Below are 22,519 nucleotides of genomic sequence, written 5' to 3'. Positions count from 1 at the left end.
TGCAGAGACCAAAGCACGGCCCTTACACACGGAAGTGCCCTCTAAGTGACAGCTTCTGCTGATGGTCTTTACCCCAACCTGAGGGGTTCCCTGTTCCCAGAGAAGGCAAGGAAAGCTCTCGGTGGATCAGGGATGGATCTGTCCTCAAACATTCCCTAAAGCTGCTCTGTGCTCCACTCTGAATTAGGTCCCAGCTCAGCCCTACATGCTGCGAACTTCTGGAAATGCACGGGAGAACTAACAATATAATTAGAGTCAAGGGTTGTGGCACTGGGAGCCCATGTTAGCCCACTTAGGGGCAAGCCATTTAACCCAGACTGGCATGGGTTAAATGGTATGTATGTATATGCAAGTGTGTGTGTGTGTGTGTGTGTGTGTGTGTGTGTAAGGTGGATGTCAAGAAGGCTTCCTGGGAGTTCCCACTGTGGTGCAATAGGATAAAGGCGTCTTGGGAGCAATAGGACACAGGTTCAATCCCTGGGCCGGCACTGCGGGTTAAGGATCTGGCATTGCTGCAGTGGTGGCTTAAGTTGCAACTATGGCTCAAATCTGATCCCCGGGCCCAGGAATTCCATATGCCACCAGGTAGCCAAAAACGGGGGGGAAAGAAAAAGGAAAAAAGAGGGCTTCCAGGAGAAGGTGATATTGAGGGGGGGGAGTCTTTCAGGAGCTGGCCAGGTAAAAAAAGAAAAGAAGGAAGAATATTCTGAGCTGAGGAGACCAGCTATGCAAAGGCCAGGAGCAAAAGTCCAGGGCGCTGGGGAGCAAGAACTGTCAGCCTCAGAGCCTGAGTGACAGGATGTGGCTTTTCCCAGGTCTTTGAAGCTTCATTTGCTCCTGAGGGTCAGACAGGTCTTCAGAGCCCTCTCAGAGGTTGGCAGACAATCTCAGAATTGTGTGACACATCCCTCCCCTAGTAAGGACCTAGGCAGCCAGGTCCTATCTCCGCCCTGGGCAACTGGCCACTGCTGCTCTGTCTCCCCTCTCCAGGGTCCACCGGTGACCGGCTGCCTCTAGCCCAGTGCCTCTCTGGCCTCACGACAGAATCCCTGAGTAATTTTTTCGTTAATTTTTTTTTTTTTAAAGCTGGGCCTCATCCAAAGCAATTAAGCTAACAATTCTGAGGTCCTGCCACACATTGGTATTTTTTAAAACGTTTGTCAAAAGTCATCGAACTGCACAGTTAAGACCTACGCATCTTGCTGGGCGGAAATTATATCTCAAAAAAAAAAAAAAAAATTCCATTCTCCAGGGGACTCTTCGGCCAGGGTGGAAAGCCACTGGTCTAGGCCAAGGGCTCCAGCGTCCGAGAGGACACCATGTGCCACTCTCCCCAGCACACCTACCCGCTTCTCAGGACTTCGCTCGGAACTAGAGCGTCCACGGGTCAGAGGGCAATGAGATTTGACCCAAAGATAACATCTTTAGCATCTATTTTCCTCCTAGCAACCAGCTGTCTTAAGCTTCTGATTGGCTGGGCAAACGCGGCGGGCTAGTTTCTAGTCCTAACTTCTTATTGGGCAAAAGGAGTGTCAGTCTCTGAGCTTCCCACCCTCCTGTTGGGCAGAAGCTCCACGGCTGCTCGCCCAACGGAGCAAGGGGAGGGACGAAAGAGCAGGCTAGGCCTTTATTAGTCCTCTTGCCTCGGTGGCGGCCGTAATTCCGCTCTTTTCTTCGGCTGGGTTAGCTCGCAGTCCCTCTGCTCCCGAGACTCGCCCTCGGTGACCCCGCCCCCTGGCTCTTCCAGCGCGCCGATTGGCAGGTGGCGGGGACTGGTTGGCTGCGAGGCGAGCGCGCCGTGCCCGTGGAAAGAGAGCGGCGCGGCGCGGGCGTGCGGGCAGCCACCCGGCTGCATGGCGCGCTGCGAGCGGCTTCGCGGCGCGGCCCTGCGCGACGTGCTGGGCCGGGCGCAGGGGGTCCTGTTCGACTGCGACGGGGTGCTGTGGAACGGCGAGCGCGCTGTGCCGGGCGCCCCGGAGCTGCTGGAGCGCCTGGCGCGGGCTGGCAAGGAGGCGTTCTTCGTGAGCAATAACAGCCGGCGCGCGCGGCCCGAGCTGGCCCTCCGCTTCGCGCGCCTCGGCTTCAGGGGGCTGCGCGCCGAGCAGCTCTTCAGCTCCGCACTGTGCGCCGCGCGCTTGCTGCGCCAGCGCCTGCTCGGGCCTCCGGACACGCAGGGCGCGGTATTCGTGCTGGGCGGCGAGGGGCTGCGGGCCGAGCTGCGCGCCGCGGGGCTGCGCCTGGCGGGGGACCCCGGCGAGGACCCGGGCGCGGCCCCGCGCGTGCGCGCCGTGCTGGTGGGCTACGACGAGCACTTCTCCTTCGCCAAGCTGAGCGAGGCCTGCGCGCACCTGCGCGACCCCGACTGCCTGCTGGTGGCCACCGACCGCGACCCGTGGCACCCGCTCAGCGATGGCAGCCGGACCCCAGGTGAGCGCGGGTCTGGCAGGGAAACTGAGCTGGGGCGCGGCCTGCGGTTTCACCTCTAGGCCTAGGGGTGAGCGGAGGGGAAGGGCGGCCCCAGGTGACAGGTGGCGAGCGGGAGGGATGTGAGGATGTCCCCCAGGATGCTTTCATGTCCACATCTGGTGATTCTTGCAGCCTGTGAAGGGCAGCCCTGGGGTCTCCCTTTGACAAATGAGGAAACCGAGGCCCACTGTGGATCAGGGAGCTGCAGACAGAATCCAGGGCTCCGACTCCCTGGATTAGGAACCCAAGCCTTCTTGAACCATCTTCAGGGGCTCATTTTGCCCCACTCGTCGTCGGGGTGAGGTCGGAGAGTTGGGGATAAGGTGTGGAAGAACTGGACTGTTGGAACACGTTTCCAGGGGCAGGTTGAAGGCAGGTGGGTGGGGAGCCCGAGGTGGATGGAGTTTGACCTGAGTTCCACTTCCAGCTCCAAGGCTCTGTAATCTTTTTGAGTTATGTAACCTTGGAGCATCTCTACACTGGGTGTAAAGTGGGAATACTAAACATGGCAGTTTCATGGAGAGAGTGATCAGGGGAATGTCTGTTACATAGTAGGTGCTCAGATGATGCCAATTTTATCAGGAGCCTTCTCATGTTACAGAGTTGTGTGAAGCGCCTTGGTATCTGTTATTTAGTTTCAAAATTACTCTGGAGATGGAAGTTATTGTCCCATTTTTTAGTTAAACAAACTGAGGCTAAGAGGAGGGAAGTGAGCTGCCCAAGAGCAAGAGGACCTGAACTTGGCTCTTGAGACCACCTTACCCGAACCCCGAAATCCCACCCCCTCCATCCAAGGCTGTCATCTGGGAATTCAGAACTGCAGAGGAGGCAGGAACAGTCGAGACTCCTACATCTTGGAGCGTTCAAGTTAGACAAGAGCAGATGGTAAGAAGAGGCTAAGTGACAATAGTGAGTGTGCAGGCGGTAGGCTGAGGGTGGAGATGGCTCTCCATCACACCCTCCCTGCTGGCCACTGACTCAATTGATATCCGATCCTGGGAGGGCAGAGTGGAATTGACGGAGGAATAGATGCAGTATTATGATGCGAAGGCAGGGAGAGTCTAGAGCCGAGGAGATCTGGGAGGGCTTCCTGGAGGAGGCATCTTGCGGGACAGGACACTAGGGGATAGAGCAGGGTTTGGACCATGGCAGAACCAGTTCCAGGCTGGGAATCTTATCATCCTAGGCCTGTCTTAGCTTTGCTGCAGACCTCGTAGCTGCATGACCACTTCTGTCTCCGTTTCCCGATAAATCCCAGGTGAGGGCACTGGTCAGGGCTCCCAGCTGCAGCAGCTCCTGCCTGCCCTAGGCCATGCCATGAAAAGTGGGTTTCTCCAGAGGCCTCAAAGCTCAGGTTAAGGCTCTGGGTTAAGACGCTCCCCCAGGGGCTCCGGAAGGATGGTGTGGGGGAGCTGGGGAGAGACCAGGCCCCGCCCACATGTGCCCCTTGGGTCTCAACACCCACTTGGCTCTGCCTGCCGGCTCTGCTGGTCATCCCCACAGCCAAGAGGGGGAGGCAGAGCTTAACAAACACAGTGCCGCTGTCCTGTGTGTGCACAACAGAATCATGCAGCTTTGAGAGTGGAGTAAAAATCTTATTAAATATCCCAAATATGGATAAAATCTGAAATGCAGATCTCGCACCCCTCTTCCCTCTCCTCCATCCTTATGGGTCTCCTAAATTGTGTGTTTTACCTTACTACCACCTGGCAGCCACTTGAGCTGGCAGATAGAAATGCCTGCTGTCTTAGGCATACGTCACCAGCAAAACATATGCCAGCCTTGGATGACAGGATGTGGAGAAGAGTAGGCTGTGGTGGCCTGGGACAGAGTTAAGTTCTTAGACTCCCCTGCTCGGATGCTCGCTCCACTAGGGTACGGAGCATCCACTGCCCTATCCCCGGTGCCTAGGCGGCGTCTCAGTGACAGTGGCTGAGTGAGGGAGGTGGGACATGGGGGCCAAGGGTGGTCGATCGGCTGTGACCTGGTGGGAAAAGAAGTTGCTGAAAGAGTTACCATCCTTTTTTTTTTTTTTTTTTTTTTTCTTTTTTAGGGCAGCACCTGCAGCATATGAAGTTCCCAGGCTAGGGGTCGAATCAGAGCTGCAGCCACTGGCCTGATTGCCATAGCCATGCCCAGTCTGAGCTGCGTCTGCGACCTCCTCCGCAGCTTGTGGCCACGCCAGATCCTTAACCCACTGAGCAAGGCCAGGGAACGAGCCTGCAGCCTCATGGATACTAGTTGGATTCTAAACCCCCTGAGCCACGACAGGACCTCCAAGAGCTCCCATCCTTGAGCTGAGAAAGTCACTCTGGGGTGACTCGGTTGAGCCCTTGCCCTCCTGGAAGGGATTTCTAACCAACAGAGCAAATGACTTTTCTTCCCTACTCGGGAAAACAAGCGGGCAGGTCCTCGGTCAGAGGTCAGGGAGGTCTTCCCAATGGGGTTGCTCTGGGTCGGCTCTGCCTTGATGCTGCGGAAGTTTCTCTTTCTCATCTGGGGACCGCAGGGCAGAGGAATCTAGCCGTTTGTGCACCTTCTGTGCCTTTGGCTTAATCAAGTTCAGTGTCATCCGCTGTGAGGCGGGAGACACGAAGCCCAGAGCATTTGGGGTCAGACCCAGTGGAGTACTGATAAATAAATGTTTAGTAACTGGAAGAGCCTTGGTTTATACCATTCGCCCATTTCTGCCCCTGCCCATGGCCATTTTCAGGCTACCAATGTTAAGTCCCTTCCCAATGTGGGCTTAGGAAGATATGGACACACCGTTGTGTAGTATTTCCATCATTACGGCGCTAAATAACCTCAAGAGCATAGATAATGGTAAAATAATTACGAAGTGATGAGTTCTGAGAATTTATTACCTTTGTTTTAATATTTCATTTGATTGTCAGTTCATATATGTTGACTTTTTTTTTTCTTTTTTTGGCAGTACCTGTGGCATGCAGAAGCTCCCAGGCCAGGGGTCAATCACGCACCATGGCAGTAACCAGAGTCACAGCAATGATAAAGCCAGATCCTTAACCCACTGAGCCACCAAGGGAACTCCTAAGCTGACTTTTAATAGTGGCTTTGGGAGTTCCCTGTTGGCCTAGTGGTTAAGGATCTAGTGTTGTCACTGCTGTGGTTCTGGTCACTGCTGTGGCGCAGGTTCCATCCCTGGCCCGGGAACTTCTGCAGGCCATGGCCGTGGCCCCCCAATTAGCGGCTGTGTTTAACCACCAGCTCATAGAATTCCTGAAAATGAAGCATTCAGCATTTCCAAGCCAGTACAAGCTGGCCCCGCACCTGTCAGGGTCAGACCCACCTGAAGGCATATCTTTTATCCGTCACTTGGGAAGCTGTACGCCCCTGGACACGTAATTAACAATGCCGAACGTCAGCTTTCTCATCTGTGAAATGGGCTTTCACGGGCACCCGCACAGCCCGTGGCACCTTAGAGTGTGCCCAGTACATTGTGACTATTATCATCATTTGCTCGGGGACACTAGTATGAAGGTAGAACCTTCTGGAACAAAGATGTGCCTCTGGGACGGGCACAGTGGACTCATTGTGTGGGGCGGGATGGTACTGAGCTGGGACTCAGAACTGTCCTTTGCTAAACAGTCGTCCTATTGTTAACTGCTTGGGTGCGTTCCACGATTTTCCTTATTAGAGTTGCTGCGGCCACGGACATCTTCAAGCCTGCAGCTTTTTGTCTCCAGTTTGAATTCTCGCCTTGTGATCGCTTTCCCGGCGGAGGCTCACTGGGTCAGAGGGGCACACGTGTCAGCGCCAGGCTGTGTTCCACAAGGGCTGTGCCAGTTCCCAAGGCCAGGGTCGCACATTCTTGGAGCAATAACCACAACTGCTGTTTCTTACATGCTTTCCCATTTCCAAAGCCCTTGCCCCTGTGGTGCCCACAGCACCCCTTTGAAAGCAGGCTTTGCTTGGATCACCCTTTCCAGCGAGTCCAGGGCAACTCAGAGGTTGGCTTGCTCGAAGGTGGGCGGCTAACGGGGTGAAATAGGGACCCTCGGGCAGGGCTGACTGAGCCAGGCCTGGTTACCTGCCATGCTTCATCCAGGCCTTACAATACCCACATGAGAAAGTACCACTGATACCCCCATGTTAGAGAAGGGATACCTGAGGCACAGCGGAGTTAAATAGCTTGCCCAAGGGAGTTCCCGCTATGGCGCAACGGGATTGGTGGCATCTCGGTTGGGCCAGAATGTAGGTTCGATCCCCAGCTCAGCACAGTGGGTTAAAGGATCTGGCATTGCTACAGCTGTGGCATAGGTTGCAACTGTTCCTCGGATCTGATCCCTGGGCTGGGAACTCCATATGCTGGAGGACAGCCAAAAAAGGAAAAAAACAAAACAAAACATCTAAATAGCCTGCCCAAGAAAGGCGGAGATGGGGTGTGAATGCAGGCAAGCTGGTTGCAGAGTCTGTGCTCTTAATCTGTATGCTGGAGTTCCCGTTGTGGCTTAGTGGGTTAAGAACTTGACTAGTATCCAAGAGGATGCAGGTTCGATCCCTGGCCCTGCTTAGTGGGTTAGGGATCTGGTGTTGCCGTGAGCTGCAGCATAGATTGCAGATGTGGCTTGGATCTGGCGTGGCTGTGGCTATGGTGTAGGCCAGCAGCTGCAGCGCCAGTTCAGCTCCTACCTAGGAATCCCTATGCAATGGGTGCAGCCCTAAAAAGACAAAAAAAAAAAAAAAAAAAATTCCCTGTGCTAAGCCTTGGAAACAGGTAGGCTTTTGACTCATTTCGGTGACTAATCTGACCGCCGCCGAGCCAGGCTGCCTCTGGGAGAGTTCCAGTTTGAGGGCCTGGCTGCCACCCGCAATGACTGAGTCTCCGTGTCCCCCCCCCCCCCAGGCACCGGGAGCCTCACTGCCGCCGTGGAGACGGCCTCAGGACGCCAGGCCCTGGTGGTGGGCAAGCCCAGCCCCTACATGTTCGAGTGCATCACCGAGGCCTTCAGCGTGGAGCCCGGCCGCACGCTGATGGTGGGCGACCGCCTGGAGACCGACATTCTCTTCGGCCACCGCTGTGGCCTGACCACCGTGCTCACGCTCACGGGCGTCTCCCGCCTGGAGGAGGCCCAGGCCTACCTGGCGGCCGGCCAGCACGACCTCGTGCCCCATTACTACGTGGAGAGCATCGCGGACTTGATGGAGGGCTTGGAGGACTGAGCCCACCTGACCTGCCAGCGCGGCCGCAACCCTCCCTCTCCCTGATCCCATAGATGGAGGTGAGGGGCCAAGAGCTGCATTAAGGGCTAAGCTCCCTGGCTCCAGTGTCTACCCCGATGGGGCTGGGACCCAGGGAAGGTGTCCGGGCCCTCAGACCCTGTCCCATCAGGGACTGGAAGCCCTCTGCTGTCCCAGAAGCTGCTCCCTCTGCCCCACCCGTTTGCCCTGGCCTGACCCAGCCAGGTGGCCTTATTTCTTGCCCTGTGCCCTCCCCTTGTTGAAATCTGGGCCCTGCTGCCCGCTGAAGGTGTCCCCCAACCCTGAGCACTGAATCCCCCACCTCCTCCCTGGGGTCTCTAGAGTTTGACCTGCTCCTGGGTCCTGGCCTTGGGTTCCAGTGGACCAACCAGAGGCCTGGGTGACCACGAATCATTATTGTCCTGAGCCCTGAATGGACCAATCAGAAGGCTAAGTGATGCTGACGCATTGATGGCGGGTCCTGAGTGGACCCGATGGGAGCCTGAGTCATGATGACCATCTCATGTCCTAGGTCCTGGGTCGACCAATCAGGGAGCCCTGGTATTAATGACCCATTGGTCTCTTGGATCCTGAATAGAACAATCCAGAAGTCTGAGAGCCAGTGGCCTCTTAACAATCTGGGTCTGATTGGACCAGCCAGGGATCCAGACTTCTGTTTATAAATAAGGGTCCAAATGCTGAAGACACCTCTTCTCTCCAAAGAAGGGGGCCACTTGGAGGCTCTGGGGGCTTCCGTAGCTGAGAGCCCCACCCCTCCCTAATCATGGTACCAGACCAGTGTTGACAGTGCCCACAGCTTGGGAATGGGGCTTTAGTGCCCTCCTGTGCTGTCAGTGTTTGCTGTGCCACCTCCCCCCTGTGCCCACCCCCCAGTTATTTATTTATTATCCTGTGCTGGTGGGGGTGGGGGCTGGGCCTTCCCCGCCGCCCCCTCCCCTCTTGTAACTAGTCCTCCCGGACATAATAAAGTGCAAGTGGGAGTGTCTGCGTGGGTTCAAGTCTGCGGCCAGGGTGGGGTGGGAGGAGGAGCCCCTGCCTGAGCCTGCTGTCCCGGCTACTGGCCCATCCCCTTCATGAAATGATCCCCCCCCCAGTTCCAGAGTGTTCTCTGTGTGCCGCGGTACCTTCCCCAGTAGCACTTTATGCCTCACTGAGTACTTATGTACCAACTTGCTCCAGGCCTTCAGGAAATCCAGCCAGCTTGTATTACTCATCCCGCTTTACTCCTCGGGGAACGAGGATCAGAAAAGCAAAGCTGGGAGTTCCCATTTTGGCGCCATGGAAAAGGAATCCCACTAGGGACCATGAGGTTGTGGGTTCAATCCCTGGCCTTACTCAGTGGATTAAGGATCCAGCATTGCCATGAGCTATGGTGTAGGTTGCAGACTCGGCTCGGATCTGGCATTGCTGTGACTCTGGTGTAGGCTAGCAGCTGCAGCTCTGCTTGGACCCCTAGCCTGGGAACCTCCATATGCCGTGGGTACAGCCCTAAAAAGGCAAAAAAAAAAAAAAAAAAAAAAAAAAAAAAAAAAAAAGGAAGACAGGAAGGAAGAAAGAAAGAGAAGGAAAGAAAGAAAGAAAAGAAAAGTTAACTCACATAAGGGAACACACCTAGAAAGTGTGATCACCGAGGCAGGATCTGAACTTGACTCTGGAGGCTGCAGCCCCTCTCTGTAGAGGCTGAGGGGGGACAGGTCCTTGCTCTCCAGGAGCTCAGGTGAGCTGCCTCGCCCCCTCCCCCCATTTCAGGCATCCTTCACACCTAGGCTGCTGCCGTGACTCAGCAGCCCCAGTGCCTCCCATAGAGCAGGTGCCCAGCTGGCCGAGGGACAGCCCGGAAAGGCCTACAGAAGCTGGGTGGGGAGATGCCATGAGTGTTCCAGATCTGACTGTCACCGATTCACTTGAGCTTGCACAAGCCCCTTCCTGCTCAGTTTTGTTTCCTTATTTGTAGAGTGAAGGGTGGCATTTCGAGGTCTGGGGAATTCTCTCCAGCGTGACTCTTCTCGGGAAGAGGGAGGGCTTCACTGAGCCTGGCTGCATCAGGCACTGGGACCAAGTGTGTCCTCGTGGAGGTTTCTGGTTGTGACAGACTGGGCTCAACCTGGCTAAGGCATAAGGGAGTTTCTTGGATGCCCCCAGGAGGTGGTCCAACAGCCAACAGGTGTCTCCCTCTCAGCCCTTCTTCTGGGCTCTGGGTGTGGAAGCGGTTGCAGCCACGCTGTGATCACGAAGCATGGCCCGCTGTATTTTATTTCTCTGCTTTGTGACTCCGCTTCAGAAAGATGGTTTTCCCCCCTAGCTTAGAAAAGTTTCAAACCAACGGTAAAAGGGTAAGAACAGCACAGCACATATCATGGCTCAGCAGATTAAGGATCTGGCATTGTCACTGCTGCGGTTACAGCTGTGGTGCAGGTTCACTCCCTGGCCCAGGAACGCCTACATGCCATAGGTGCAGCGGGGAAAAAAAAAAAAAGACAGCACGTGGCGTTCCCACCATAGTGCAGTGAGTTAAGGACCTGGCATTGCTACAGCTGTGGTATAGGTCACGACTGTGGTTCAGATTCACTTCCTGGCCTGGGAACTTCCATATGCCACGTGTGCAGCCAGGGGGAAAAAAAAGGCACAATGACTACCATATGGCCTTCACGTAGATTCCTAGCTGATGATACCAATCCACACAATGAAACAACTCCACATTTTACGCCCTGGTTTCAGTAGTTTCCTAGTTTTGCGCCCCCCCTCCCACCCCTGCATGTTGACTGCTTTCTTGTGACCAGAGGCCTCAGAGGTACTTTCTTTTTTTTTTTCTTTTTTCTTCTTTTTTTGTCTTTTTGCCTTTTCTAGGGCCGCTCCCGCGGCATATGGAGGTTCCCAGGCTAGGGGTCGAATCGGAGCTGTAGCCGCCGGCCTACGCCAGAGCCACAGCAACGCGGGATCCGAGCCACCTCTGCGACCTACACCACAGGTCATGGCAACACCGGATCCTTAACCCGCTGAGCGAGGCCAGGGATTGAACCCGCAACCTCATGGTTCCTAGTCAGATGCGTTAACCACTGCGCCACAACAGGAACTCCCCACCCAGCACTCTTGATTTCATTTTAGCCATTAGAGATAACCAGAACGAAGGGGCTGTACATCTGACTTTTTTTGCAATTCCTTGTGCATCCGGTAAGCCAGCTCCCCTGGAGCTGGAGCTGTCTCCAAATTCCGCTGGTAATGTTTACCTTTAGTAATAGTGCAGCACAGCTGCTGCTCGGCCCCATGACCACATGACTGCCTAGGACTCAAAGGTTCCTCACCCGCCTCCCTCTCTCCCTTGCACACTGTCCCTTCCCAAATCACATGTTTCCACGAGCTGGGGCCTCTGTAGCAAATCCCACTTCTCTAAAATCAGTTGAAAGGGAAAACGGTGTCCACTACCCAGGGACTACCGTACCGCTGTCACCACATGTGAGATTTCCACAGCAAGCAATTCTCCACTTTTCTGCAGACACCAACGGGGTGTCCTACGATTGAATTCAATTCCAAAACTAAGTGGAATTAGCGCAGACCCCACAGGTTAAGGGTCAGTCCCCCAAGCCTTTCCCCCACTTCAGATGGCAGTCATAAGTGCCAGGGCATCACCTGTATGTATTTCTGACCAGCTGGCTGTAGATGGGAGCTTCCCACAACACCCCCCCCTCAGGTTTGATCATTTGTTACAACCGCTCACAACACTCGGAGGACCACTAGGCTTACTGGTTTACTATATAATAAAGGGCACGATAAAGCACACAGATGAACAGCTACATGGAGACATACATGGGGCATACATACATACATACATGCATACCTAGGGCGAGGTCCTGCAGGGTTCCACATGCAGGAGCTTCTGTCCCCATGGAGTTGCCACCCTCCCCGCATGTGGATGTGTTCACCAACCCCAGAAGCTCTCCAAACTGTGTAATTTGGGGATTCTTTTTTTTTTTCCCCTCTATTTGGACCCCCTGATGGTTTATGGAGTTCCCAGGCCAGGCATCAGATTCAGGCTGCAGTTGCAACCTACACCACGGCTGTGGCTATGCTGGATCCTTTAACGCACTGTACCAGGCGGGGTTGGGGATCGAGCCTGTGTCCTCGTGCTGCAGAGACCCCACTGATCCTGTTGAACTACGGCGGGAGCTCCAGTTTACAGATTCTTATGGAGGGGATTCATCGCATAGGCATCCCATGGGGCTGAAATTCAGTTTGAAGCTTCTCATCACACTTTGTCTTTTGGGTGAGCAGCGTCCGTCCTGAAGCCATCCAGGAGCCCGCCAAGAGTCACCTTGCTAGAGCAAAAGAGGCTCCTGTCACCCAGGAAACTCCGAGGGACTTAGGAACTGGGCTCGGAGACCAAATGTACATTTCTTATTACGTCACACACCCCACATGTTAATTTAGAAAAGTTTCAAATCAAAACAAAAGGTACAAGAACAACACAACGAACACTCATGCGCCCTTCACCTAGATTCCCAGTTGTTCATATTTGTCTCGTTTGCTTAAATGCTCTTTGTACATATTGACTCCCCCCGCCTTTTTTTTTTTTTTTTTTTAATGCTTTTTAGGGCTGCATCCACAGCATATGGAAGTTCCCAGGCTAGGGGTCGAATTGGAGCTGCAGCTGCCAGCCTACACCATAGCTACAATCACATGGCATCCGAGCTGCGTCTGCGACCTACACCGTAACACCGGATCCTTAACCCACTGAGCGAGGCCAGGGATGGAACCCCCATCCTCATGGATACTAGTCAAATTCGTTTACGCTGAACCACAATGGGAAACTCCTTTTTTCCCTGTTTGACTGCAGCATGCAGCAGCTGAATGTGGGATCTCAGTCCACAGACCAGGAATTGAACCCGGGCACTGAGTTCTAACCACTAGACCACCTGGGAACTCCCTATATTGACATTTTTAAAAATTGTTTATTATAGTCGATTTACAATGTTGTACCAACTGCTGCTGTACAGCAGAGTCACCCAATCATATATACGCATACATTCTTGTTTTTATGATTTTTATTTTTTCCATCATAGCTGGTTTACAGTGTTCTGTCAATTTTCTCCTGTACAGCAAGATGACCCAGTCACACATACATGTATACATTCTTTTTCTCACATTATCATGCTCCGTCATCAGTGACTAGATGCAGTGCTATACAGCAGGATCCCATTGCTTATCCATTCCAAAGGCAATAGTTTGCATCTATTAACCCCAGATTCCCAGTGCATCCCACTCCCTCCCCTTCCCCCTTGGCAACCACAAGTCTGTTTTCCAAGTCCATGATTTTCTTTTCTGGGGAAAGTTTCACTTGTGCCATATATTAGATTCCAGATATAAGTGATAGCATATGGTATGTGTCTTTCTCTTTCTGACTTACTTCACTTAGTAATATACATACATTCTCTTTCTTACATATTATCTTCCATCGTGTTCTATCCCAAGAGACTGGATGTAGTTCCCTGTGCTGTACAGCAGAACCTTAATTGCTTATCCATTCTAAATGGAATAGTTTGCATCTACTAACCCCAAACTCCCAGGCCACCCCACTCCCTCCCCTCTCCTTGGCAGCCACAAGTCCTTTTTTTTTTTTTTTTTTTTTTTTTGGTCTTTTTAGGGCCACACCCACGGCATATGGAAGTTCCCAGGCTAGGGGTCTAATCAGAGCTGTTGCTGCCAGCTCATGCCAGAGCCACAGCAACGCCAGAACTGAGTCGCATCTTTGACCTGTACCACGCTCATGGCAATGCCGGATCCTTAACCCACTGAGCGAGGCCAGAATTGAACCTGGGTCCTCATGGATGCTAGCCAGATTGGTTTCTGCCGAGCCATGATGGGAACTCCAGCAACCGCAAGACTGCTCTCTATGTCTGTGAGTCTGTTTCTATTTTGTACATAGGTTCATTTGTGCCATATTTTAGATTCCACATGCAAGTGATATGTATTTTGACAGTTTTAAACTGATTCACTCAAGAATGTGCTGAAGATGTGAAGACAGTTCATCCCAAAGCCTTTAGCGTGTCTGTCCTCAGAGCAAGGATGAATTGCGGACCGTGGTTGTGCAGAAGAGCAAGGACTGTCTACCCGGCCAGGGTCCACCCTCAGGGACTCGGATCCTTGATGATTTCATTGAGCCACTGAATTAACCTGCCATGGAAACCTCCTGGCTCCAGAGGGCTTCTTATATGAATTTTCCTTAATTTCCAAGCAGTTTCAGTTGAAGTTCCTGTTATTTGCAGCCCCAAACTCTCCTGATACAAGGGTCCCAAGCACATCATAGAAAACATTATGATGTGCCCACAGCCCATGTTAAATCTATTTATGGAAGGCCTGCTATATGCTTTCCCAGGTGCTTTTATACCTTGGTGGGGGGGCGTGTTCATGGCATGTAGAAGTTCCTGGACCAGGGATCGAACCCACACCATAGCAGCGACCCAAGCCACTTCAGCAACAACACCAGATCCTTAACCTGCCACAAGGCAACGCCTATCCTTTTGTTCTAGATGCTGATTGGCTATGGGGATCTAGCAACCAACCTCTAGGAAGACTTGGGCATACTTTTTGAAGAATATTCAACCCACAAAATCGTTTTCAAAGGTTATACTTTTTTTATGACCACCAAGTTTTAGGTTTGCGCGTAGCAAACATCTTATGAATCCCAGCTCTGCAGTCTTAGTATTTTGGGGCCAACACATTTTTTTTTTCAAGTCTCAAATATTTTCAAAGCTCTAAGCTTCCTGTGAATCTATAATTAAGTATGTCATCCAAAAAGAACAATTAAAAAATTTAAAAAGACTCATGCTTGGGAGTTCCAGTTGCCGCTCTTCAGTAATGAACCTAATTAGAATCCATGAGGATGCAGGTTGGATTCCTGGTCCCGCTCTGTGGGTTAAGGATCTGGAGTTGCTGTGAGCTGGGGTGTAGCTCCCAGATGTGGCTCGGATCCCGTGTTGCTGTGGCTGTGCTGTGGCTGTGGCTGTGACTGCAGCTCTGTTTCGACCCCTAGCCTGGGAACTTCCATACGCTATGGGTGGGGCCTTAAAAAAAAAAAACCAGGCTTGCTCCTTGGAGGGCTGATAAATGACAGGGTTTGGACCCCACCCAGCCAGACCTCACGTGAGAGGAAGGACGGTTCCCCTAAGGTGACCCAGAACCTGTGTCCAGAGGGGGACAAACACCAGGTAGGAATGCAAAAGTGAGTCCACTGTGTTTGGGGAGGTGGCTGTCTGGACAGGTGGACTGGCACACGCAAAGGCAGGAGGGTGGGAATGGATGAGCAGGTGAGTGGGGTGGGCTCCAGCACAAACTGGCTGGAAAAGCAGCTGAAGTTGGAGGGACCCCCACTCCCACCGCCCGACTAGTCCTTCCTACCCTTCAGGAGCAGCAGGAAAAGATCTTTTTTCCAGGTCCAGGTTTCCCAGGACTACAGTGTCTTTCCTGGGCTCAGCGGATGAAAGGGCTGCAGCCCTAGCTCCCTGTGTGACCTTGGCCAAGCAGCCACTCTCTCTGGGTGGTCTCTGCATCATTAAATGGAGAGGCTCTGGGGCTGGCTCTGACTACCCTCAGGGACTCGGATCCTTGATGCCAGCCAGGTTGCCTGGGGATGTGGGAGGCGGATGAGGTCTCTAAGGGCCTGGCTGCCCTCCCCGCCACCGCCAGCTGGAGGAGGCGCAGTCTTGGTGGGGGCAGGGCGGGAGCCAGCAGGCTGGGAAGAAGGGCTGTGCTGGCTTGGATCCCCTGTCTGGACAAGCTGAGCTCATTTCTCACAGCAGCAGCCAAGGTCCAGCCCATAGGACCAGCCCGTAGGACGGAGGAATTCCAGAAGGCTCGCTGTCTCTGCGGCAGGCTGGTGAGGAGGAGGAGCGTTGCTGGGGGTGGGGACCTTGGCATTGGCGGGTGCAGGAGAGAGAGCTGACCTTGAGGCCCTCCCCCGTCCCTCCTGTCATCCTCCCACAGCTGGAAGATGGGTAACATTCCCACTTTCCAGGCCTGGATACAGGTTTGGGGAGCACAAGGACCTTGGCTGGAGTCACAGTCCGGCAGCCCCCAAGTCAGAACTTGCCCTGATGGACCCGATTCTAACGACAACTTCATGTCAAGGCCCCAGAACAGCCTCTCCGCTCAGAAGTTCGACCCAGTTGGCCTGATTCAGGAGGGAGGTGAAGATGAAATGACATAATGTGTGAAAGCGAGGTGCTGGGCACAGGGCCTGGCAGATAAGTGGGCACCACCGCTAAGAGACACCGAGACTGGGAGGGGACACATGATGCACCTTGCACCTCCCTTTATCCCAGGAGAACCACAGTCCCTGTTGTAGGGGACACTGAGCTCTGGAGAGACTCCCCACCCCAGCCTAAGCAGGAGGGGACTGTTGGGGATGAGGTGGGGGTGAGAGGGAGGCCTTCCAGAGGTGTGGACGCAGGAAGGTAAACTCAGCCGGGGGGAAGAGACGAGAAGAAGGCTAGAACTTTCTGAGACTCCATGAAAAAAAAAAAAATCATCTATGACATAGAATGGGAGGAGTTCCCCTTCCCATCACAGCACAGCAGAAACAAATCCGACTAGTATCCATGAGGACGCAGGTTCTGTCCCTGGCCTCGCTCAGTGGGTTAAGGGTCCGGCTGTGAGCTGTGGTGTAGGTCACAGATGCGGCCCAGATCTGGCATTACTATGGCTGTGGTGCAGGTCGGCAGCTACAGTACAATTCGACCCCTAGCCTGGGAACCTCCATCTGCCATAGGTGTGGTCCTAAAAAGACAAAAAGGCAAAAAAAAGAATAGACCTGAACTCCACCTTGTACTAACCTTGTGCAGGAGAGCAGGGCTGCACATCCCCAATTCACAGATGGGGAGACTGAGGCAAACAGGGAGAAGCAATTTGCCAGGATGCCCTGGGGACAGTGTGGCAGGGCTAGAACCAGAACCTGAGGCTCCAGACTCCCGGAGGGGCTTTTCTAGGGGTGGACAGACCATGGCACCATGCCTCTCCATCTCTCTGACAGCCCCTGGCAGGCCAGATGCCAGAGGAGAGAAAAGCAGCCCCCTGTCCACCTGCAACCATTTCTGGTGCTGGCCCATCTTCTGGTTGCGGGGGGGGGGGGGAAGGAATGGAGGAGCAGCCGCTGAGGCCTGAGAGCCCAACTACTGGGTCGGAACAGCCGGCCAGGCCCCCCGATGGCCGTCTGGCCAAGACTATGCCTGAGGCAGCTCTGGCCTTGGTCCAGGACTCCTCCTGAAATGCCTCCACTCCTTGGTCAGGCAGAGGGGGTGTTTGTGGGCCTGGGAAGGGAGGCACAGGAGAGGCAATGGAGCGGGGCCTCACCCACCCCTCCCCAAGCCGAGTTGTTCAGGAGGCTCTGCAGGAACTCGTGAAGTGCTGGGGTTGGATTCTGAGGCAGCTGGCTTGGTCTAGGAGGAGGGATGAGGGGCTCACGAGGGCGGGGGGGGGGTGAGAGCCCCCGCCTCCCTGGGCCTGCCTCTCCGCCCACGCACCCCCTTCTCCTCCTGTGCCAGCGAGGGCTTCGGCCACCTGGAGGAAGATGAGGGAGACAAGGCCGGGCTGTGGAGGCGCGCGGGGCAGGGTGGATTTGCTGGCCTGCCCTCCAGATGTGAGTCATTTCTGGTCTGCATCTTCCTCCTTGTTCAGTGCTGGCAATTTCGGAAGGGGGATGGTGATATGCAGAAGGAGGCCCCACGGGTAACTCCTTTAGCAAGCCCCCACCTTGCCCAGGGCTCCCCACGCCCCTCTCTCTACCTGCTTTCTGAGGATGAGGTGAGTCCCTCTCCGATCCACCCTCACCTCTGGTGCTATGGCGATTTTCCTGCAGCCTAAATCTGGCCTCAGTATTCACCCTCTCTATAACCTTCTGTGGCTCCCTAGTGCCTTGGGACAAAACAATGCCCCAGTCCTTCAGTGAGGCCCTTCATGATCCAGTTGGCCTCCCAGCCTCGTGCCCCATCTTCCCCAGCACACCCTAAACTCCAGCCATGCCCACATGCTCACTGTTCCCCAGATGTGTGCTTTGTCATTTCTGAGCTTTGGCCCATGCTGCAATGCCAGTCCCTGCTCCATTGTCCATCCTTCGAGACCCACCTTCTTCCTGTTCTGGAGCATCTCACCACTTTGCTCAGAACCAGCGTCATGCTACTTCTCAGGTTCATGGTGAGATTCTGCCCCAACGGTGGGCCACTGAGAGCAAGGACCGAGGAGCAGTAGGGATCAGTAAAGCATCTGCTGACTGGATGGAGAAAGGAAAGGCTGTGCCTGGTGTCAGAGGGAGAGATGTGAGGAGAGCGGACGGGGGTGCACAGCCCAGGGACCCCAACCCCTCATGGCCTGGCTCACCCTGGGCCCTCCCAGGGCTTATCCTCTTAGAGGCCAGAAGCTGTCAGGCGGAGGCCCCTGGAGGATCCCCTGCAGGCCCCTCGGGAGGCTCCAAGCCTGAGGTCTGAGCCCTGAGCCTGGGCGGCAGCCTCAGGCCTGGCACCAGCCCAGTCTTTCTTTAGCCCTTGTGAGGAGCACGAGCAGCAGCAGTAATCCCTGCTTCCGGGGGAGGCCCGGGCGGGGCCGGGGCTCTGTGGTTAATGGTTCTGGGCCCTCCGCAGAGATTGCCCCCCCCAACAGCCGGCCACGCCCTGGCTCCTTCCAGGGAGCAGCCTTGCAAACCCCAGAACTAATTCTTTGAAGGACCCTGCACCCCCTCGGCCACCTTCTCTTAGTACCCCCTGAACTCAGGCAGCTGCCCCTGGCTCTCTTCCCACCAACGCTTGGGTCTAGCTCATCCTCAAACTATTTTCCACTGGTTTCCCCCAATCCCTGCCACAGCACAATTTGGCGGGGGTGCGGGTAGGGAAGGATGAAGCAAAATGGGAGGTGGAGTCTTGATCCTGGGGGAGTGGCTGGGAAGGAATTGGGGGGGGGTCTCCACTCTGATTGGTCACCTCTGCTCCAGAACAGGCTTCAAAATTCCATTGACTCCACCTCCCCGTGGCCCCCATCCCTGTCCTGACTTACAATTGGCTGAGCCCCCAGGGGGCGGGACTCACCGGGGTCTGGTCCAGTTAAAAGGGTGGGAGAGGCCGGCGGCCCTTCTCTCCGGTAGAGTCTTCGGACAGCTGGTGCTGCAGTTGTAGGAACATCCTTGTCTCCTCAGTCATGGCTTGTGTGAGTATGGGGACCCCACCCCAAGGCCCAGGGATGGCGTGGGGCAGACAGCCGGGGCAGAGTGAAGGCAGATCAGGATCTGGGTTCTAGTTCCTAGGGCGTGGCCTTGAACAAAGTGTCTTCTCTTTTCTGGGCCTCAGTGGCCGCGTCTGTGAAATGGGGGTGGGCGCTATGGTCTCCCGAAGTCTTCTCTGGCTTAAGAATTTTCTGGATTCCTCCAGGGTCTGACAGCACAGTATTTCTGCCCATTTCTGACATCCCGCAGTAATCTGAGAAGTGGGAGTGGGAAGGGTGTGGCCGGCTGGAGATGGGGGCTGGTGTATTTTGATGGCGCCCAGGCCACTGTCCCTTCCCCCTCTTACACCCCAGAGAGCCTCCTGTCCCCTCCCCCCTGCAGCTGTCCCCAGCCACTGGGCCAGGGCAGAGTCACCCTCTGCTCCAGAGAGCTCTGAAAAGTCGCCAGGACCTGAGCCAGGCTGCCCAGAGGGAGCTTGCCTGGGTTAGCCGGGGGAGGGTGGGTCTGTCCCCGCAGGTCAGGTGGGGGCTGGGGGAATTCCCCACCACCCATTTCCCCCAAGCTAGGAGGTGGGTGTGTGTGATAAAAGAGTGGGAAGGAAGCAAGAATGTTCTCCAGGCCCCCCCGGGGGGGGAGGGGTTACGTTTCTGGCTGAAGGAACCACTCACACCAGTTAAGTTGTAGGCTTGATCTCGTTAACCCTGAGCCAGCCAGGCTTCAGACTCCAGCCCTAGGCTACTCTCCCTTCTTAGAGGGGCCTGGCTGTGCTCCTTAGGGGAGTCGCCTCTCCAGCCTTTGCGCCTCTCTGCACAGAGGCGCCCGAAGGGCGTGGTGGGGGACGAAGGGCGTGGTGGGGGGCGGCCCAGGTCTCCTCCTCTCCAGAAGAGGGGCAGACTCACCTTCTTGGTCCCCAACTCGCAATGTGACCCATTCGGCGCCTGGCTCTCTCCATCTATTCAATGGGGTGATGGCGCATAGCACCCCACCTCCCAGGCCACTCTGCATCTAAAATCCCAGGCTGAGCCGCAGAAACTTCTAGATCCTGTCTTCTGAAACCTCAGTCATGTTACACAGAAAAAACTTAATGGTTGAGAGTGGGGAGTTGCCAGGACCACACGGAGAAGGAGAATCTCGAACTTGCAGCCAGGGTCCCCAGGCTTCAGGTCGACCTGGTCAGAGCATCCAGAGTGGGGACGACCCCACCCCACCCACGCCCTTTCTCCCCACTGCGTCCTCTAACCCCGAGGGTGGGGTTTTGTCTGCGCAGGGTCTGGTCGCCAGCAACCTGAATCTCAAACCGGGAGAGTGCCTCAAAGTGCGGGGTGAGGTGGCTCCGGACGCCAAGAGGTGAGGGGGCGACGCGAGGGCTGCGGGCGGTAGGGGCGGGGGCTCCAGCGCCAGGGTCCCGCCCGGCGCTGGCAGGGGGCGTGGCCGGCCTGGCTCCTCCCCCCAGCGGGGCGGGGTTAGTGTCTGCAGCCGCTGAGGCTGCGTCTTCTGGGTGAGTCACTTCTCCCGCGGGGTCTGGACGCCCCTACCACGGTCGCCCCTCTCAAACTAAACCAGCTGCGGCTTCGTCATTGCCTCGGCCGGCCTTCCCCTCCTCCCTGCTGTGGGCGGGGAGAGGGACTGAAAAGGTGTCACCGCCGCTGCCTTCGCTCGGCGGTCTTTTCTGCGCTCTTCGCTCTGCGCCTCGCACTCCTTGGCTCCTTAACTCATCGCTCGGTCGGCCAGCGGGCCTACTTCTCCGCAGCCTCGGACCAGTCCACCAACCGCCCTGAGCCTCGTGTACTAATCAGCTAATGGAGGCGGGAGGTGTTTCAGTGGAGGTGAGATGCTGGATCCTCAGTGAAGATGAGGACCAGCAGACGGTAGAAAGAGCCGCGCACTTCATACGCTCCGGGCATTTCATTCCTTACCAAACCCTCAGAGGTAGGCGTTGCCTTACCTCCGCTCAGCAAATGTATTATCATTATTCCATCCTTCGCCCTACAGTTGTTTTCTGTTTGTTTTACGGGGGCCCATTAAGACAAAGTTCCTGGGCTAGGGGTTGAATCAGCTGCAGCCGCAGATCCGAGCCGCGTCTGTGACCTATGCCACAGCTTGCGGCAACACGGGATCCTTAACCCACGTAGTGAGGCCAGGGATTGAACCCAAATACCCAACTCCTCACAGACACTATGTCGGGTTCTTTTTTTTTTTTTTTTTTTTTTTTGCTTTTTAGGGCCTCACCACGGCATGTGGAAGTTCTGAGGCTAGGGGTCGCATCGGAGCTACAGCTACTGAGCTACAACGGGAACTCCCAACGCACTGTTACTGAGCACCCACCGTGTGTCACACATCATGCTGAGCTCCAGGATTACAGAGACAGATGAGACAGGCAGGACATTCGCCCTTCCAGAGGTCACCATTGCAGGGAGTCTCTGACCTTGACCACAGGGACTGGGACACAAACCTGTCTGCAAGACTCCACTGTGCAGATGAGAAAACTGAGAGCCAGACAGGGGCAGAGACTTGCTGCAGGTCACAAGGCAAGGAGGTGGCAGGGCCACGGCTGGAATCCAGGTTTCCCGCCTCTCGGCTCAACAGTGCCCCCGGGGAGGTGCACTACCAGTGGACTGACGGGCACGGACTGGTCAGTCTGGGGACTGCAGCCGGTGGAGGGGACCTCAAGCCCACCTGTCACCCCCTAGCTTCGTGCTGAACCTGGGCAAAGACAGCAACAACCTGTGCCTGCACTTCAACCCTCGCTTCGACATGCACGGAGACATTAACACCATCGTGTGCAACAGCAAGGACGGCGGGGCCTGGGGGGCCGAGCAGCGGGAGTCGGCCTTCCCCTTCCAGCCTGGAAGTGTCGTGGAGGTGGGCTGGGGCCTGGGGGTGGGGCGGCGTGCTGGGCAGGCTGGGGCCGAGCTGGGTTTAGTGGCTAGAGACCTGGGTTCCACCCTGCCCCCCCTCCCCTCCCTCCCCTCTCCTGTATCCCCAGCAAGCGTCACCCCCCCTCTCCCAACCTCAGGGCCTCACCCATGAAGCAGGGCTGTAGTCTGGACCAAGTGAGGAAGGGGCTCTGGGAGGGCCTAGGACCCGCAGGCCGTGGCTGTGGCTGCAGAGCTGAGGCTCCTGCTTTGGGGTCCACTGGCTCACTGCGCTTCTCCACCCCCAGGTGTGCATCTCCTTTGGCCAGACAGACCTCACCATCAAGCTGCCAGATGGGTACGAATTCAGTTTCCCCAACCGCCTCAACCTGGAGGCCATCGAGTACCTGGCGGCCGATGGCGACTTCAAGATCAAGTGTGTGGCCTTTGAGTGAAGCCAGCTGGCCCATGGCCCCCAATAAAGGCATTGCCTTTGCTGCCCCTGAACCAGCCTCCTGCCTCGTGTGTGTGTGTGTGTGTGTGTGTGTGTGTGTGTGTGTGTAAGAGGAGAGTTCCGCCAACTCCCCCAGGCTCTGCTCCTTCTTCCATGCACACCTCTTGATATTTTTGGCCATACCCGAGCATGCAGAAGTTCACAGGCCAGGGAATGAACCCGAGCCATAGCAGTGTCAATGCCAGGTCCTTAACCCATTGAGCCACCAGGGAACTCTCTTTTTTCATGCACACTTAAGTGCCAGTGACATCTTCTTACCCTGAG

General features: G+C 55.3%; 2 protein-coding genes and 1 long non-coding RNA gene across 3 annotated transcripts; 2 read left to right on the top strand and 1 right to left on the bottom strand.

Moving 5' to 3' along the window:
* On the top strand, window positions 1,587–8,671 carry PDXP (pyridoxal phosphatase). Its single transcript, XM_021091503.1, has 2 exons — window positions 1,587–2,427; window positions 7,331–8,671. The coding sequence occupies exons 1-2, from the start codon at window positions 1,854–1,856 to the stop codon at window positions 7,645–7,647; spliced, it is 891 nt and encodes a 296-aa protein (XP_020947162.1). The 5' UTR covers window positions 1,587–1,853; the 3' UTR covers window positions 7,648–8,671.
* On the bottom strand, window positions 17,230–20,147 carry LOC110260647. The gene is made up of 2 exons (XR_002343904.1): window positions 19,786–20,147; window positions 17,230–19,139 (listed from the first exon to the last, which is right to left on the bottom strand). It is a non-coding gene; the product is annotated as an uncharacterized LOC110260647 (long non-coding RNA).
* Window positions 18,799–22,244, top strand: LGALS1 (galectin 1). The gene is given in 4 exon segments (NM_001001867.1): window positions 18,799–18,870; window positions 20,154–20,233; window positions 21,577–21,748; window positions 22,050–22,244. Coding segments are annotated over 4 exon segments (408 nt in total). The 5' UTR covers window positions 18,799–18,861; the 3' UTR covers window positions 22,197–22,244.

This window comes from Sus scrofa, chromosome 5, assembly GCF_000003025.6.
Source record: "Sus scrofa isolate TJ Tabasco breed Duroc chromosome 5, Sscrofa11.1, whole genome shotgun sequence".
NCBI classification, from domain to species: domain Eukaryota; kingdom Metazoa; phylum Chordata; class Mammalia; order Artiodactyla; family Suidae; genus Sus; species Sus scrofa.
The sequence above is the reverse complement of the archived record's forward strand: the minus strand, read 5'-3'. Positions and strand labels throughout refer to the sequence as shown.

Coding starts and splice junctions, on each gene's coding strand:
- PDXP (XM_021091503.1), top strand. CDS start 1,854: ATGGCGCGCTGCGAGCGGCTTCGCGGCGCGGCCCTGCGCGACGTGCTG. Junction 2,428..7,330: donor CGATGGCAGCCGGACCCCAG/GTGAGCGCGGGT, acceptor CCCCCCCCCCAG/GCACCGGGAGCCTCACTGCC.